This window comes from Coturnix japonica, chromosome 2 (genome assembly GCF_001577835.2).
Source record: "Coturnix japonica isolate 7356 chromosome 2, Coturnix japonica 2.1, whole genome shotgun sequence".
In the NCBI taxonomy this organism is placed as follows: Eukaryota; Metazoa; Chordata; class Aves; order Galliformes; family Phasianidae; genus Coturnix; species Coturnix japonica.
This window is the reverse complement of record NC_029517.1, coordinates 42,272,464-42,289,384: the sequence shown is the minus strand read 5'-3', so window position 1 is coordinate 42,289,384 and position 16,921 is coordinate 42,272,464. Positions and strand designations below refer to the sequence as shown.

The window sequence follows — 16,921 nt, the reverse complement described above, 5'->3', positions numbered from 1 at the left end:
TAGCTTTGATCCCTCTTTTTGGGCTCAAGAACCACGATGCATCTGGCAGAACATCTAGAGAACAGACCTCAGTCTTTCCCTCTGCTCTTTGGGAATGTAGCACATCACTAGCAAGTGTTGTATTTGCACTGGATTTTATTTATTCAACACTTTTCCTGGACCCAAGGATGTTCACCTATCAATTTTTTGAATTAGCCAAGACAGATATTACTACGATGGGACAATATGTGGGTCAGAGGTATTTGGTCTAGATTCGCTTGTTCACTTCTGATCAATTAGCAACTGATGTCTTTAAACATTCAAGTGTTGAGCTAGTGACACTTTGTATTCATTTGACTTACTTGCAGTCATTCAAAAAATGTCAGGTAGTTGAGAACAAGACTCTATAAAGTAACCTCATGTCGCATGTGCAAAAAAAAATAAAAATAAAATAAAAATAAAAAAACCCTAGTGTCTTTCGCCTTCCCATCCTTCACATCTAGGATTTGCTTGCAGTTAAAAGAAAAGCAATTAAGAATTAAGTTAATCCCTCAATCATTTAAACATTCCCCTCCATTCTCTTTTTCTACTATCTATTTTTGTCAACATGGAAAGATAAGACCAACAGAATTCTGCTAAATGATTCATTTGGAACCTAACACATATTTCATTTTCATAGACTTAGCTTGGAGTATATGAATTAGCTGCATGGCCCATCTATGCTTGAGGGTGAAAATGTTCTTATAATTACAGTAATTTCTCAAACCCTTGAACTGAAAAAACAATGAAATTTTGAAAGCTATTGAATCCATTGATGTAGACAGTTTGATGATAATTAGGATCATGATCATTTTAGTAAAAGACAACCTTGATTTGTTGTCTATATTCTGCTTACAATGTGGTGAGAGTAGGTGGTATAAAAGAGACATATGGCATGGCATTCATTTTAACTTGCTCATGTGAACACCATGGGTAATGGAACCTTCCCAATTAATAAAAAGACAATAGAAATGACATTGTTTTTCCATTTTTCTAAATGCTCACTCTGGTTATTTAATAACAAGTACCATATAAAAATAAATTTTAATATATAATCTAATATAGTGAACAAGAAGCCTTTCTGCTTTGGGATGTGCTCTCAAGTAGTGATTCCTCACGTTTTCCTCACATTTCAGTGAACAGAAATCCCAGGTAAGACTTATATATACATCTGGTCTGCTTGTCTGCTTTGTGGATTTTAATCTGCCTCCTCCTAAAGGCCATTTTTTTGTCTTCTGTGAAGGAATAGCTTCCTATAAGGAAGCTATGGTCACTTCATTATCACAGCATTAGAAGTAGCAGAAGTGCTGGCCTGCAGCTGAGGTAATAGCTGTTCACAGAATCACAGAATATCCTGGGTTGGAAGGGACCTCAATGAGGTTACACTAAAGCCTTCTCCAAGCTAAGCAAGTCCAGCTCCCTTGGCCTGTCTTAATAAGGGAAGTGCTTCAGCCCTCTCATTGTCGCTCCTCTGGATGCTTTCCAACAGCTCTCTGTCTTTCTTGTATTGGGGACTCCAGACCTGGATGCAGCACTGCAGATGAGGCTTCACAGGGACAAAGTAGAGAGGGACAATCACCTCCCTGTCCCTGCTGGAGACCCCTCTTCTGCTGTCATTTAAGAGGTCTGCAGCTTCTTTCTGAGAGAAGAAACTAGGAGCTTTGGGCTAAAAAAAAGCATGAGGACTAGAAAGAGGCCCCAAAAGAGATGCTGTTTTCTCGGTAACTTTGACAGTCCTTTATTGAACAATCAAATTTCTAAATCTGATTGTGCCAGAGATATGTATTATTGGGATATAGAAGGACAACTCCAACCCAAGGAATGTCTGCTGGAGCTACTGCATTACTGAGTAATGAACTGGTCAGCTCAAACACTCACTGCTGTTTGTTACTGACGTACCTCTGAAGAAGTCGATAGAAACTTGTCCAGGGCAAGTCAAAGTGGAGGAATACTTTAAATGCATAGAGAGCACCTCCTTTTAAATCACTTCAGATCATCCCTATCTACACAATGTTGTGTTTCTTAAACTGCTTCTACCACTGCAATGCAGAACTGCTTTTTTTTTTTTCCTTTATCTTTCCACACAGAGTGGTCATGTTGCGTACAAGACACTCTAATGGTGAAGAAGTCTGTTTTTGTAAATACAGGACTTAGTTCTTTGCAGAGATAACCTCAGATTTGGAAGTGCCTTTGCTTGTTGATTTTCCCAGTTTTCGACACCTTCCTTCCTTCCTTCCTTCCTTCCTTCCTTCCTTCCCTCCTTCCTTCCTTCCTTCCTTCCTTCCTTCCTTCCTTCCTTCCTTCCTTCCTCCTTCCTTCCTTCCTTCCTTCCTTTCTTCCTTCCTTCCTTCCCTTCACTTCCTTCTTCCTTCCTCCTTCCTTCCTTCCTTCCTTCCTTCCTTCCTTCCTGGCCTTCCTTCCTTCCTTCCTTCCGCTTTCCTTCCTTCCTTCCCTTCCTTCCTTCTTCCTTCCTTCCTCCGTTTCCTTCCGTCCTTCCTTTCCTCTTCCTTCCTTCCTTCCTTCCTTCCTTCCTTCCTTCCTTCTTCCAGAAAATTGAAGGAAGCAGCTTCTGCAGTGGAAGTCACTAGCTGAAATATTCAGATTTTGAACTCATCTTTGCTTCTCTGGGACTCCTTTGAAGTCCTGTAGATAATTAAATAGGACAGACAGTACACATTTTTTATTTTCAGAGTTCTAGTCCCTGTATTCCAGACAGGATCCATCCAGAACATGAGAACTCATCTTTCTTCCAGAAAACTAGTAAAGGTTCCTTAGAAAAGATAAGGTTCGCTTTTGTAGGAGACAATCACAAATACCAAACTGCAAGATCTTCTAGAGTTTAAAATTAGTGGGAACGCTTTTTTCTTCTTATGTAAAGCATAATATTTTTGAAGCGTATTAACTGGGTATGACTAAGGCAACTATGTCTTATTATTATTTCTTAATAAACAGAGAGCCAGATAATCTCTTCCATCATGATGAAGCCTGAGAATCTTCTCCTCAAATCTGTAACTAAATAAATAGAGGATTACTCTAAGAATCTGAAATCTGATCTTTTTTTAATCACTTACTGACTGAAATTATACATTTCTTCAGGAAGCATGAGTGGGTGGGATTTGCAATTGAAAGCAATTTTCCTAAAACACTGGAGTATGGATTGCTCATTTTCCAGTGACTCATTCCTGATGGACTGGGAGTGAGACAGTAAGAAGTACTTGCTGCGATCACAGAAAAATTGGTAAGCTTGAACTTAACACAGCCATTTCCTGTCCTTCTGTTGCTGTTTGTGACTGGCTTATATGGAGCCAAGTTTCCATAACAAACTACCTATAAAATATTTAGTATTAACAAATAATTGAGTTGACCAGGAATTATGACACTAAAATGGAAGCAGATAAAATTGACAATCTATCCAGTAACACAAGGTGGCATGGCTTTAGGGTTGATACTATAAATATAGGAGCTCTTAAGTTCATATGTGAACCCATAGCTGCTTTTATAATGACCAGAAAACACGTTCTCTCACACAGTGACACTGAAAGTAAAGGCAGTCCTGCAGAAATGAATAAAATCAAATACAAAGAATTCTACTGCTTATAGGAACTCATCCAATCTCTGAACATTCAGCAAGTCTTATTCCTCTTCACTCAACTGTCACTTCCTCTATTTTTCTCTTCTCAATTTAAAACTCACCTTTCCTTTTTGTCCTCTCTGTTTCTGTGATTCTGGAGACAGACATGACCAGTTCTTTACCTACTCTATTTGTGATACTAGTCTTGACCTCAATCTCTGACATGAATATGTGCATTTCTCTTTCAGTCTTTATTCTCACCACTGGCAAACTGTGCTATGATGAAAGAAGCAAAAGTAAGATCTTAAGGTTCATCTGTACAGGCTGAGATGACTCAGTTTCCTTTTCTGCCCTAAGGGGAATCTGACCTAAAATGTAAGACCTAGTTTTGCTGAGCATTTTTCTTCTCTTTTCTTTTCTTTTCTTTTCTTTTCTTTTCTTTTCTTTTCTTTTCTTTTCTTTTCTTTTCTTTTCTTTTCTTTTCTTTTCTTTTCTTTCTTTTTTCTTTTTCTTTTTCTTTTCTTTTCCTTTCTTTCTGTTTCTTTTCTTTTCTTTTTTTTCTTCTTTCTTTTCTTTTCTTTTCTTTTCTTTTCTTCATTTTCCTCTCCTCTTCCGCTTCCTCTTCCTCTTCTCTCCTCTCTCTCTCCTCTCCTTCCTCTCCTCCTCTCCTTCTCTCTCCTTCTCCTCTCCTCTCCTCTCCTCTCTCTCCTCTCCTCTCCTCTCCTCTCCCTCTCCTCTCCTCTCCTCTCCTCTCCTGTCCTCTCCTCTTCTTTTCTCCTTTTTCTAAATAGAACATGAAGATGAAGGTTTAACAGACTGAACACAGTAGATTCAACATACAAGGAACACTCTGAGGACATAGCAACTCAGGGATGTGAAGCATCAATTCAGAAGTTCAGTTTCTGTCCCACAACTGTTATAATGTCAGCCAAAGATGCTCCTTAGTAGTTTTTGGAATTACTACATATCCAAAGAGCTCAGACTTGATTGGTTAGGGCAAGAGAATATGCAAAGCTTTCAATGTTATCGTTTGCTTTGGCTCTGCCTGGAGCACCTACTGTTACATAATTGTGATTTCAACAAATCAGTTTCTTCATCTCTCTTCTTCAGTACTACTTGGTGATTCAATCTGTGGATTGCTCCAGATGCTGTCTGTAGACAGAACACACAGCTGCATGCATTTCTGTGCTTTACCCAGAGGCTGTCAATGTGGGTAGTTTCAGGGGCACTTTAACATGCCAAAAACATTGGTGTCTGACACTCACGCTGCTCCATATTCCCCTGTATGTTTCTACAGACCCAACCAATCATTCTGATGTCCAAACATTATTACAACTCTGTCAGGAAGCAGCCTGTCCTTATGTGGTATTAAGAAGCTGGAACGATACCTGGTGAGTATCATTATTCACACAGCTGTTTTCTTTCTCACTTTGTCTGCTGGAGCAATTGCTCATTTCACTTACCCCCAAGCCACCAATACATGCAGTCTCCAAAACAGGGCTTCTACTTGCTCTGAAACCTTGTCTAAATGTGATGTTAACTGTTCCCTCAAAGCTTTCAGAGTTAATCTTGAGAATGTTCCACATACCCGTCTCTTGCTCACACTCAAAACTCTTTCAGTTTATCTCCCTGAATTTAGTGCAATTGTTTTTGTGTATGTGTCTTTGCATTTAGTTACTGTCTATCCTGTTCTTTCTAATGACTGTACTTAGTAATAGGAGAGAAGTGTCCCAGAGGTGACCACCCTCACATTCCACAGAAGATGACTAATTACAATTGCAGAAGTGATGCTAGTTCAGCCCTGCTGGAATACTGGCTTTTATGTTAGTGATCACAAGACTTTGTATGTTAACCATTCTTATTTGAGTACTGATAATTCTGATTGTGGTTTAGAAATGTAAAAAAAAAAAAAGAAAGAAAGAAAGAAATCACCACATATTTTGTTTTCTCTTTCAATTCTAATCAGTAAACTGTTTTTTACAGTCTGTGGAAAACCTCTGACTCAGTGTTTTCATTTTACCTTATAGCTATGTTTTGGCTTGGGGTCAGCCTTCAGGAGGTGCTGCTCTCTGACAGTGCTTTTTAACAGCAGAAACTCTTAAGTTGCTTTATGGATATGAAGTTTCCTTTACTTGTGCTACTTAAGCAGTGAGTAACCACCTCTGTGCTCATGAAGACAGAGTTCAAGTAATGCTTTTTTAAAAATATTCTGCTAAACACTTTGTTATTCTGGCACGTTTTGATAAACTATTAAATATAAAACAAGTGCAGGACAAAATATCTATAATGAAAAATCCTCTTCTCAGATGCATATATATTCACTTAATTGCTTAACAAAATCCAGCACCTTGTAATAGTTGTGCAGCTGATGGAATCACTGCCCAGCTTAAGACTGACCAAGTGTGAACAGGAGCAGTCCTGCTAAGTGAGTATGTCCTACATGTCCAAGCATAGCAATGATTTCTGACAGCTTGGCAACTTTGCAGCGTTTTCTTCTGCACGAACAGCAGGGTGATACTGGAAGTTGAGCTTACTCGATTGATATCTCTGCAAATTAAAATAAGACTTCTTCCTTCCTGTATGTGGGTTGAGAAAACCTTCAGCTGCTCTTGAGTGAGCAGCAAGGACCACAGCTCTTTTTTTCACACAGATTATATGTTCTGTATGCTACGGGTGAACGAAATGGCAATGAAGGGAGAAGGAGTCACCAAACTAAGACGTTATAAGGTAAAAATTAATAATTTTACTTCTATAAATAGATTTAAAAAGCTAATCTATTTCTGAGTAATATAAACTATTGGTATCTGGGCTATAATTATGTCATTTATTATAATTTAAAAGATGATTGTTCCTACTTAAAGCCAGTCTGAAATATTAACAACGTAGAGTGGAATGTATATTAACAACGTAGAGTTCTTTTACCCTGAGTGTGGAAAGTCAACTTCATAAGCCTTGCATAACTGTTCTTACAGCAAAGTCAATAGTGATGCAAATTCCTCATGCCTGTCTCAGAAATATTGGTGGGTATGAGAAATTTTAAACACTTTGGAATTCCTCTAGGAGCAAGCATTTTAAAAGAGCAGAAATGGATTAGATCAAATTTGGACACAGTATTCCAAAGGTCTTCTAAAGATGCTTTGACTGATGCTTTACAAATAAGAACTTTCTCTGAAAATGCTCTTCAGTTATGATCAGCTACAGGGAAAAATGTGACCCTAATAATGGAAATGTTCTTTGTAATTATTTCATAGATGAATGCAACAGAATGAAGGACTGCAGATTAAAGCCATGTTACTGATTCCAAACAGGAGAGTAATCAGAGAGTGAAGACATTACCTCTTGGAGACACCATATTTCAACCATTACATTCTTTAGATACTCTCCATAAGGTGAGATCTCATTAGCAAAATATTCATGTACCCATAGAATATTTATGGGAGTGCTACACACATACACACTTGTGCAAACAGAGACTTGTGTGCAAGCCTTATGTCTAAATATGAACATAGATGTATGCGGCTAAGTTTGACAAGTGCCAATAGGTTTTTCTCCTTGAAACAATAATAATTTTTTTAAAATCCTTGATTATTTTTAGTTTCTCTTTGCTTTTCATGATAGAGCAGTGCAAGAGAAATTCTGTAGCAAAAAAGTTTTGGAAATGAAGCATTGGCTTAATCTGCAGATCCTTATTTCCCAATGTGCTCTACACATCTAGGAACTGTTGCTGCCTTACAGGTGCCCTGCAGTCATCCAGCAAGATGCTAAAAATACGGCCTTAGTGTCCTCATAAATAATGCACAAATTGTATGTGCAGCCTCCTTACATTTCATTATTTGCCCCTCTTTCAATCTCAGATGCAAATTAAACTTGTAAAATTTTCTAAGTCAGTGTCTTAATTATTTCAGAAGGCTGATAGAGGTAAACTATTTAAAAAACATCCTGTCATGCAGCTTACTGAATTGAAAACTTTCATTATTATAAACAGTATGTTTTAACACTAAGAGATGCAGTTTATTGCTGTCATATACAGCATGAGAACTGTTTTAAGTTTATGTATATGTAAGATAATGTCAGATACAGTTCACTTAAATATTACTTCTTGAATCTGTGATATCCAGTAGCTAACAATAAAGGGAGGAATGAATAAAACATGCCTATTTTACTAATTCCCTTTTTTCTTTTTCAGTAACCTTCAAAAGAGGTGCTTAGCAGGATGTCCAACAGCAGCTTAACCCAGCAGAATCATTCCTTGATCAGCACAGTGCCAGACATCTCAGACAGGCTTCGCTCTACTCTCATAATCCTGTACAGCATTGACCTTGCTGGGGGTACTCTTGGTGTCATTGTGATGTCTCACCAGTTGTTTCAAAGAAGATCCCAATCCACGATGATTATTATCATAATCAACCTCCTAGTGCTGCACATCTTTCTGCTACTCAGCATCCCCTTCCGCCTCAGCTATTACATTTTACAGGAATGGAAATTCGGGACATTCATTTGCAAGCTAGTAAGTGCCACCGCCTACCTCCATATGTACATCACCTTCACCTTTTATGTCGCTATCATCGTAATACGCCTCTTCCAACTTGAGTTCAACAAGTGCCACACTACAATTTGGGTGACAGCTGTCTGGATACTAGGAGCACTGGTGATTGCTCCTGTTTTTCTCACTTACTATGGCACCTCTAGAACATACCCTTCCTCTCAATGTTTTCACTTCCAGAAGGAAATGGAAGAGACACCCATGGTGGTAGTAAACTACTGCTTGGTTGGAGTTCTACTGGCAGTTTGTGGCTTGCTCACTCTACTCCAGTTATCTGTGATGTGCAGACTGACTGTGAAATACTGGCCTGACATCAACTCCCATGTGGAATTCAGGGCTCAGGCAAAGAGTTTCTTCTTCAGCTTGGTAACAATAGTGTGCTTTATGCCTCATCATATATTCAGAATATATTACATTCAAAACTTGCACCTGGATAAAGACCATAAACTTCTTACATACAATGAAATTTTTTTAGCTTTAACAACGATGTGCTGCTTGGATATGTTGTGCTTCATAGCAGGCATAGCCCACTGAACTAAGAACTATCAGGAAATCCAACTAATAGTGTGTCAGTTCCGGCTCTTGGCAGAAAAAAACTGTGTCAACTGCTGAGTTTTCAGCACAGCTATATAGGATTGCAACAGTCTGCCTTTTACAGGCTAGAAAGATGCATCTTTCAGAAGATACTATTTTTCACCTTCTCCCTTGAAGGCAGGCGGATTAACCGTACTTTGGACTTTGACCTAGATGTCATGCTGTGAATCTTCATTAAGATTTTCCTCAGCTGTCTCTCTCTAACCATTGCAGGACAACTATACATCCCTTTGTCTTTTTTTCCTCAGAGCATCTCAGTAACAAGCCATTGTGTCTGATAAATTGTCCACTGTGTAAATCTAACAATTTCTTTTGACAGCTGTGATACCAATGGAAAGAGGAAAGAAAGACATTTCTTAACAGTATTTTTCCACGAGGGATTTTAGATAACAAGGGCGTAAACTGTACTAAAAAATATATTCAAGGCATGAAACAGGGCATGAATATAAAAATTTAGCAGAGTATTTTAGAAGAAGCTTCTTTTCTTCACCTCTACCACGCATGTATTAAACCAAATGAAAGCATTTAAGATTTTAACAACTTCATTTTTACTTGCTTCATTTAAAAGATACAAGCAGCCCCTGAATCGTAGTACTTATACCTCTAGAATCAGCAAGAGCTGAACAGGTCACAGGTTTCAAAAAACTACTGTTTTGTGTTAATCTTCCAACAGGACTGAACTGGTGGCTGTTTTTCTCTAAATCTGTCGCAGCTACTATGGCTCCCTGCCCATAACCAGAGCTAGAATTCAAGATTGGGGCTTCAGTTCTCCACTGAAGGATCAACTGCTCTCTGACACGGGGAAATATTCTATCAGAGTTCCAAAAAACTTTGATCAGAAAAAGTCTTTGATGTCTGGTCACTTTCATTTGCATGTTATTTATTATCAGATGCCATATTTTTCCATTTATGGATGTAACAAAGCAAAACCAGAATAAACTAACTGAACTGCATTTAATCAGTTCAACATATGTTCCTGCAAGTGTATATAAACTTTCAATGGGGTGTATATTTTTTTCCATTAGCTGGATTATATTATTTGTGACCTATGAAAAGTGGAAGTAAACATTTGAGTCTTGCACTTTCAGGAACTGCATCCATCATGGAAATATCTGTTTTTCTTCATTATGTATAAGCTATTTTCATGCATGCTTGTTCTGCTCAGTGTAGAAGATCTCTAACCCTTTTTTCTAAGACCCCACTGTCATTTGCTGAATCACAACAGTCTGAGGCCATATTTCTCCCACCCCAGATACCCCAGACTCACTCAGGAGCATATTTCCTTCTTCATAGCACCATGAGATATCATAATTCATACACTAGGTACCTTTTCTACAGAACTGTTATGATGCCTGAATTCAAACAGGTCCAAAGTTGATTTCAGAGGGTTAAAGAGCTACACCTTTCACGTAACACCATTGATGTCTCACAATGGGATTTTAGTTTTTTAACAAAGAGTATGCACTGACATTGCCAGTGCTGAAGAGATATTTTTACTTTTAATCATTGCCATTAAAACTTTGTTCAAAATTCCCAGTGGTTCCAGGATCTTTTCTGCCTCTTTTGAAAAGGAGGAGTCCAGAGGACTATTAGCAAGTCCTGACACCTTCTGATAATCCCATACTGTCCTTAGTGATACTAGGTCCGCTCCCGTTCTCACTGTACAGTCTTCTTGGTCCATGATACAATAGAGTACAACAGAGATACAATCCAAAAGGCCAGATTGTAAAAAGGATTCCCAAAATAGCAGTTTTTGAAATCTTTCTCAAAGTAGGATGCTCCTTACATACCTGATAAGAGACCCAGGGTCTCTTAAGGTGAAAAAGCTTAAACAAAGCTTTGGTACTTTAGAAGAATTCTGAAGAAAACTAGGTAAAAGAAAGGGTCTGCAGACAAGTATTTCATCTATCTGTCACCAGAAATGGTTACTTTAAGCTGGATCTGCCGAAGTCTTTAGGAAAAAGCCCTGCAAAGCCCTGGATGGGGCAGCCTTGCTGAAAGTATGAGAAAATCAGGAGAGTTCTATGCTCCATGTGCTGGTATAATGTTGATCACACTATGCATTTCATATCTGTCTACATTTGAGGAATTAAATTGCTAATGCATTCTTTTGTACAATATCTGTACTCAACCATTCTTCAAAATTAATGAAATCCTTTCAGTAGAATAACTCCAAGGAAAAGTGTTTTATACAGTTCAGAAATTAACTGAAAGGTTTTATCTGAGCAAGGGGGAAAAGTAAAAGTAATATTGCTCAAACCATCACAGAAGTGACAGGACTCTGAGTGTTCCAACAGGCTCTCTAACTTCTCCCCACTGTCTCCTGGAGGTCTGGCCGCTTGTTCTGAAGGTCAATGAAACTGTCTGATGTTGTGTCAGATTGCTATTAACAGGGTGGTGTGAGAAAGAGCTGTTAAATGCACCTTGTTAGGGGCCTCTCCACCTTGACTTGGTGGCCTGTCCACCTTGGTTTGGTGGCCCTGCCCTTGGCTTTAGTTTGTGACCTTTTTCTTTTCACTACTGAGAAATTTGCTGAAACAATCCTTACCTACTGACACAACTTCCTGGCTTGATTTTGAAGCTGTATTGTCACTGTCACTTTGACTGGCAATAGCTGGCCATCACCAGACCTGCTCTACTTGCTTTAGGATCTATGGGACTGCATGCTGCACTGGCCATAGCTGGGACAGAATTAACAGTGCTTCTAGCAGTCTGCTTGATGCTGACTTTTGCCTAAAGCAGTGCTTTTAGAACACCAGTGTTTTGGCTTCTACTGGACAGTGCTTGCACAGAATTAAGACTTTCAATTTTTGTCACTTTGCATCCCAGTGAGTAGGCTAGGACAGGGCAAGGCACTGGGAGAGGACACTGGTGGGATAGCTCTCCCAAACTTGCCAAAGGTATATTCCATGCTACATAACATCATTCCCTGTCTGTGAATAACACTCCCCTCTATCTCTTGACCTAAGCCACTTTTTCCTTTTAATACTTAACCACTTTCTCTGCCTCTTTTCTCACTGACTGGAGCTCAGCCATGTCAGGTCAAACCACTCACTGATCTCAATATGGTTCCCTTAATTCAGAGAATAATGGCTTGAGCGTTGATGCCAGTGTTATTAGCTTTGAGACTCACATTAATTTGATAGAGATAGGCTGTAATCAATACCCGGTCACCCACTGAAATCTGTATGCAGTCTGAATGCTGGTTAAAATAGAAAGTTATCATTCTCATCATTCTTTAAGTGGATAATCTGATAAGTAAATTCTGATAGGGCAATAAAACTAAGCTCATACTATAGGAGATTGTTCTCATTATGTATTATATAACAACACTTCCTCCAGAAAACAGTTAAAATTGTTGGTATGAATGCCGTTTATACAATCTAAGTAATTCTGGAGATAATTATACACATTAGTAATTGCTTTCATGTTAACTGAGCGTATAAAATTATAAACCATTTAGTCATCCCATTCATTTTTAATGCTTTCATATGAACGTTGGGAAAATCCCCAGACTTTCTAAAGGCAAGAATATTGAACTAATAAATCCATCTTCTGATGTTGCAATTTACATGAAATTGTGCTTAAGAAAAACAGGTAAGCAAAACAAAACCAAAAGCCTATTTGTATACCTTCCTAAATTAGCTTGGCAATAGAAATCTGTAGGCAGAGCAAAAGAATTCTTACGATCAAGAGGTAATTTGTCAACATAACTGTAGGTGTATATTTTATTCTCTCAGAAGTTGCATTCCCTCTGATAAAACATGCTTGGAGAATACACACACAGTAGATTATTTTCTCTGCTATAGTAGAGAAGAACTGGTAGACCACAGTCCAGGCACTTTTGAAAAATAAGAAGTTTGATCAGTTTACATCCACATCAGCTTTGGTTCCTTGGAACACTTAGAGCATATATGCTGCCTTCTGTAGTAAAATTACTCTGGACATCTGAATGCAAATGTAGAAAACACATGAAAATTCATTTACTGCACATGCCCAAATGTTTGTGAGCATTTCTGGAACTCCCTCCTGTCACAGCTACTGTGCTACTATGGCTGGCCTCTTAATGTGAGCTCACTCAAAGGCAAACTGCACGAGGGACATATATTTTTGTGATTCAAATCTGCTGGTATCCAGAATGACAATATTACATGGAAAAAAGCCTCCATTTACTTAGTGTTCATCTATTCCTTCTGCTTGCTTATACAGTAAGGCCATATTGATGATGCTGTCAGATGAGAATGGCCCTCACTGTAAACAAGTTGAAGGAACAGATTCATTAGGAGGAACAAGCAGCCCTCCTCTTCCTTTATTTTTCTTCTTCACTTGAGCATCAGTATTTTGAGCACTAACAGATTCTGGTGGAGAAAACAACACAATCAGTTAATGCTGTTTGCCTCAGACAGGCTCAGAAGCTGCCAAGTTCATGCACAGCAAGATGCCCGTTACTATTTACATTGCCCATTCTGCTGTCTGCAATAGATGAAGATCATTTCCTGTGGAATTTCACCAGTGAGAACTAAGGAAGGTGTCTTGAATTTTCATTGTTTGAGTCTGAATCGCTTTTCCTGGCTATCCTGATACGCCATGTTTCAGAGTGACTCTTTGATATGAGGGAGTCAGTCCCTGAACCAAGGGTTTGCTTACAGCAGGGTGTTCTTGTTCAGAACAGCAGGTTTCACAGATGTATATTTTCCAGTGCAACACATACATAAAGATCCATTAGACTCCCTGCCTTTTATTATATACGTAATCCATCTTGGGGTCTCGGTGCCATGGCATTTTATAAAACATAAGCCAGGGAGCAGTGATCTGGCACACAGAGCGTAACCACATACAAGTAAACCCGTGAAAGGCATTTCATGTTGAAAACTACTTCTATCCACAAGTGAAAACTTTATGCTGTCAACAGAGTGACTTTGCACAAATCTCTGAGAAGGTAGTATTTATAGCAATGATTGTTACACAAAGAATCAGATGAAAACAAATACACAGAAACACGAAAAATGAATTTAATAAATACATAAATAAAGCAATAAAGTGCCCCCAAGCTACAAATGGCCGTCAGAAAATAACACTTCTCAATATCTTTTTTACTACATCATTTCCAGCTATTGGCTAAGGGCTGTAATGAATACATAGTAAGGCAAAAACTCCTGTTGTCATGCACAGAGTATTTGTTCATCAAGTAGCAATTCACTGAACCAAACTGACAAGGAAGTCATATAATGTAATGGCAAACAGCAAAAATGCAATTCCTAAATTCTTGCTGATGACTGTAATTGCTCAGAGTGATCTATGTCCTGGCATTATCTGGGCAGAACAAGAGGCAAGGTCTCTGCCAGCAAATTTGCTTTACCTGTTCCTTAGTACTAAAAGCATTCCTTATGTTGAATAGACAGACAATACAACCCTTGAGAGCTCTGAGAAAAAGTCTGACAGTACAGAATCAAGTGCCTTGAGCAGCTCTATTTCTGAATCAGTAGATTCCATGGTTTCTATGCAAACTCTTGAAGAAATTCACATTTTGATTCATCTTGTATAATGACAACCAGTCTCAGGATATTCTCTCTAAAAGGATGTGAATTCCTCAGCAAATACATTCATTGCTCCATGAATTCAGCTCCTTGGTAGCCTTGTCTTTGTACCTTGTATTTCTTGTCTGCCTCTTACCCCTTTAGATACACAAGCACACCCCTTACCTCCTAGATTCTGACCCATTTGGGACTGAGATTCTATCCCAGCTTGCTCTCTCCTGTTTTAAGAATATGTATGTGATCAGTTATGATTAAACATGTAGAATCATCAAGGTGCACATAGCTTACAAGCCAGGTAACACAGTTTGTGAGGCACTAGACTTACAAATAGCAGGAGATAGTTGAGCTTCAGCTGAGGTAATTTTCTCTCAGCTAAAAAAAGATGTGATGGCAGCTCTCAGTGCCCTGCCTCAGTTTTAATAAGAAAATATCCACTTGATTTTAGATCCTGCCAAACTTAGAGGAAGATGATGAATGTTTCAGAGGAAGGAAGGTTGAAGGAGATAAACTGGATGGCACTTGCCTATCATGCCAGTTCTTTCTTTCATTATTTCTCTTGAACACTTGGTGAGGCTGATTTATACTGTCCAAGACATCCTACTGTCATGTAAAACAAAGCGTAGGTTCCAATATTCAGTGGCAATAAATGGCAACAATCCATCAAACAAAAAGAAAATAAAGTCACTGTAATAAGTTACTCTTTACATTATATTAAAAAACACATGCTGCTTTCATATGATACTTTACTTGGCAGAAATGTCTTACGTTAAATAAATCCAGTGATTCATCTTCTGTCCCTACCCCACTAATGTTTACTCAAAGATATGATGAAAAAACCTTCAGCTATATTTTTTAATAAAACCTCTTCCTATAGCAATTCTTCCTCATTCATCTTCAGATCCTCTCTCAGTGGAAACCCCCATCTAAATTTTGCAATGAAAAACAAGCAGGGTAATGAGAAAAGGCCTACAAACTGAAGAAAAACAACAACAAAAAACAACCAAAATTACCTCAGATTATAAAAGTAACTGGAACTTGGTAATGTCTCTTCCAGTCTCAGCAGTTTATGAGAGTCAGTGAACTTGGTAAAACTGAGAGAAGCCAGGAGAAACATAGACTTTTTGAGAAGAAGCAGGCAGGGGTAGTGTTGATCCTGTACATCATGCTTTATTTCACCCCTAGCACTGGCATGCCAGCCTTCCTTCCCAAAGCTTAACCTAATCAAGTGCCTTCCTGTATATTGTGGATGGAGCGTATGAAGAAATTAATTTAGGAAGAGGCTTTTCGCCAGTTATGAATACCCTGATGACTGTGATGTAATGATAGGACAAGGGGTAATAGTTTTATACTTAAAGGGTGGATTTAGATTAGATAAAAGGAAGAAATCCTTCGTGATGAGGGTGATAAGGTACTGCCACAGGCTGCCCAGAGAAGCTGTGGATGCCTCATCCTTGGAGGTGCTCAGGGCCAGATTGAATGAGGCTCTGAGCAGCCTGAACTAGAGGGAGGTAAATCTGTCCATAGCAAGGTTGGAACTAGAAGCATTTTAAGGCCCCTTTCAACCCAAGATGTGATTCTAGGGTTCTATGATTCTTCTGCTGCTCCTTTCTGAACTCTGATTCTGCAATAGAAACATGAAATGTGGGTACACAGACTAAAGGAGCCTTTTCCCATGAACAAGCTATACAACTTAAGTCACTAGGCTCACTCTTGTTTTATTTTTGTTATCTTCACAGTTACTCTGAAAACATTTATTTATATAAAAAGGTACATATCCTAATTAGTAATAATCTTTCCTCTTAAGTCGTAGAACCCTGACAGAAGAAATACATTTTTTAGGGACATGGGTCTTGAAAAGTGACAATATTTTTTATCCCAAACTCTCATTTCCCTTGAAATTTTACCAGTTTTTGCTCTGTCTGAGAAGATTAATTCCAGCAAAAGTTACGTCTAAATTATTATAGCTTTCTGAAGTTTTTAACAACCAGCAGTGTACTGAAGAGAACACAAAATACATCCCTAGCATGTGACAAGGCCACTTTTTGTTCTGTCAGAACACCAGGACGTGACTGAAAGAGCAGCTCCCTGACTCCTGTGTGGGAGATGGAAGTCCTAAGATAAAGAGCTCTCCCTTGGTATTTGGTAAAATGAAGAAGACAAGTAGAAGAAAACAAGGTACAGAAGTACAAGTTTAATTTGCACACAAGCTTTTATTCATTCAGATGACTTTCTACTTGAGTAGAGTATGGTAGCCATGCACACAATGGAGGAAACAGATAACCATGTAAAAGTATGTATTAAGTACTTGAGTTAAAAGTGTTGAGAGTAAGAGATCACTCTAGGTTTTACAGAAGTAAGAAGAAAATGCATAGCAGACACTAAGGGGCTACTGCAAGATGAGAATCCAAGTTGAAAAAGCAGGAGTGTACTTAAGAGTATAAATGTGTACATGCACAGCCACATACTCTTTGCTGAAGTAGGAGACACAGAGAGCAGTGACAACTGTCATCCAGATATATACAAATCATTTACAAAATAATCTCACATAGTTGTATCTGCATGCTAAGTATTAGAGCGAGATTTGAGTGACTTAGAGGAAATGAATTCCAAGCAGTCTGAAAGAATGAGACAACAACAGAAGAAAACCCACCTCTTATG

General features: G+C 38.5%; 1 protein-coding gene across 1 annotated transcript; it reads left to right on the top strand.

The window, feature by feature from the left end:
• Positions 1–7,785: 7,785 nt before the first annotated feature.
• LOC107309413 (probable G-protein coupled receptor 141) lies at positions 7,786–9,815 on the top strand. The gene has a single exon (XM_015854203.1). The coding sequence runs from the start codon at positions 7,803–7,805 to the stop codon at positions 8,664–8,666; it is 864 nt and encodes a 287-aa protein (XP_015709689.1). The 5' UTR covers positions 7,786–7,802; the 3' UTR covers positions 8,667–9,815.
• The last annotated feature ends 7,106 nt before the right edge of the window (positions 9,816–16,921 follow it).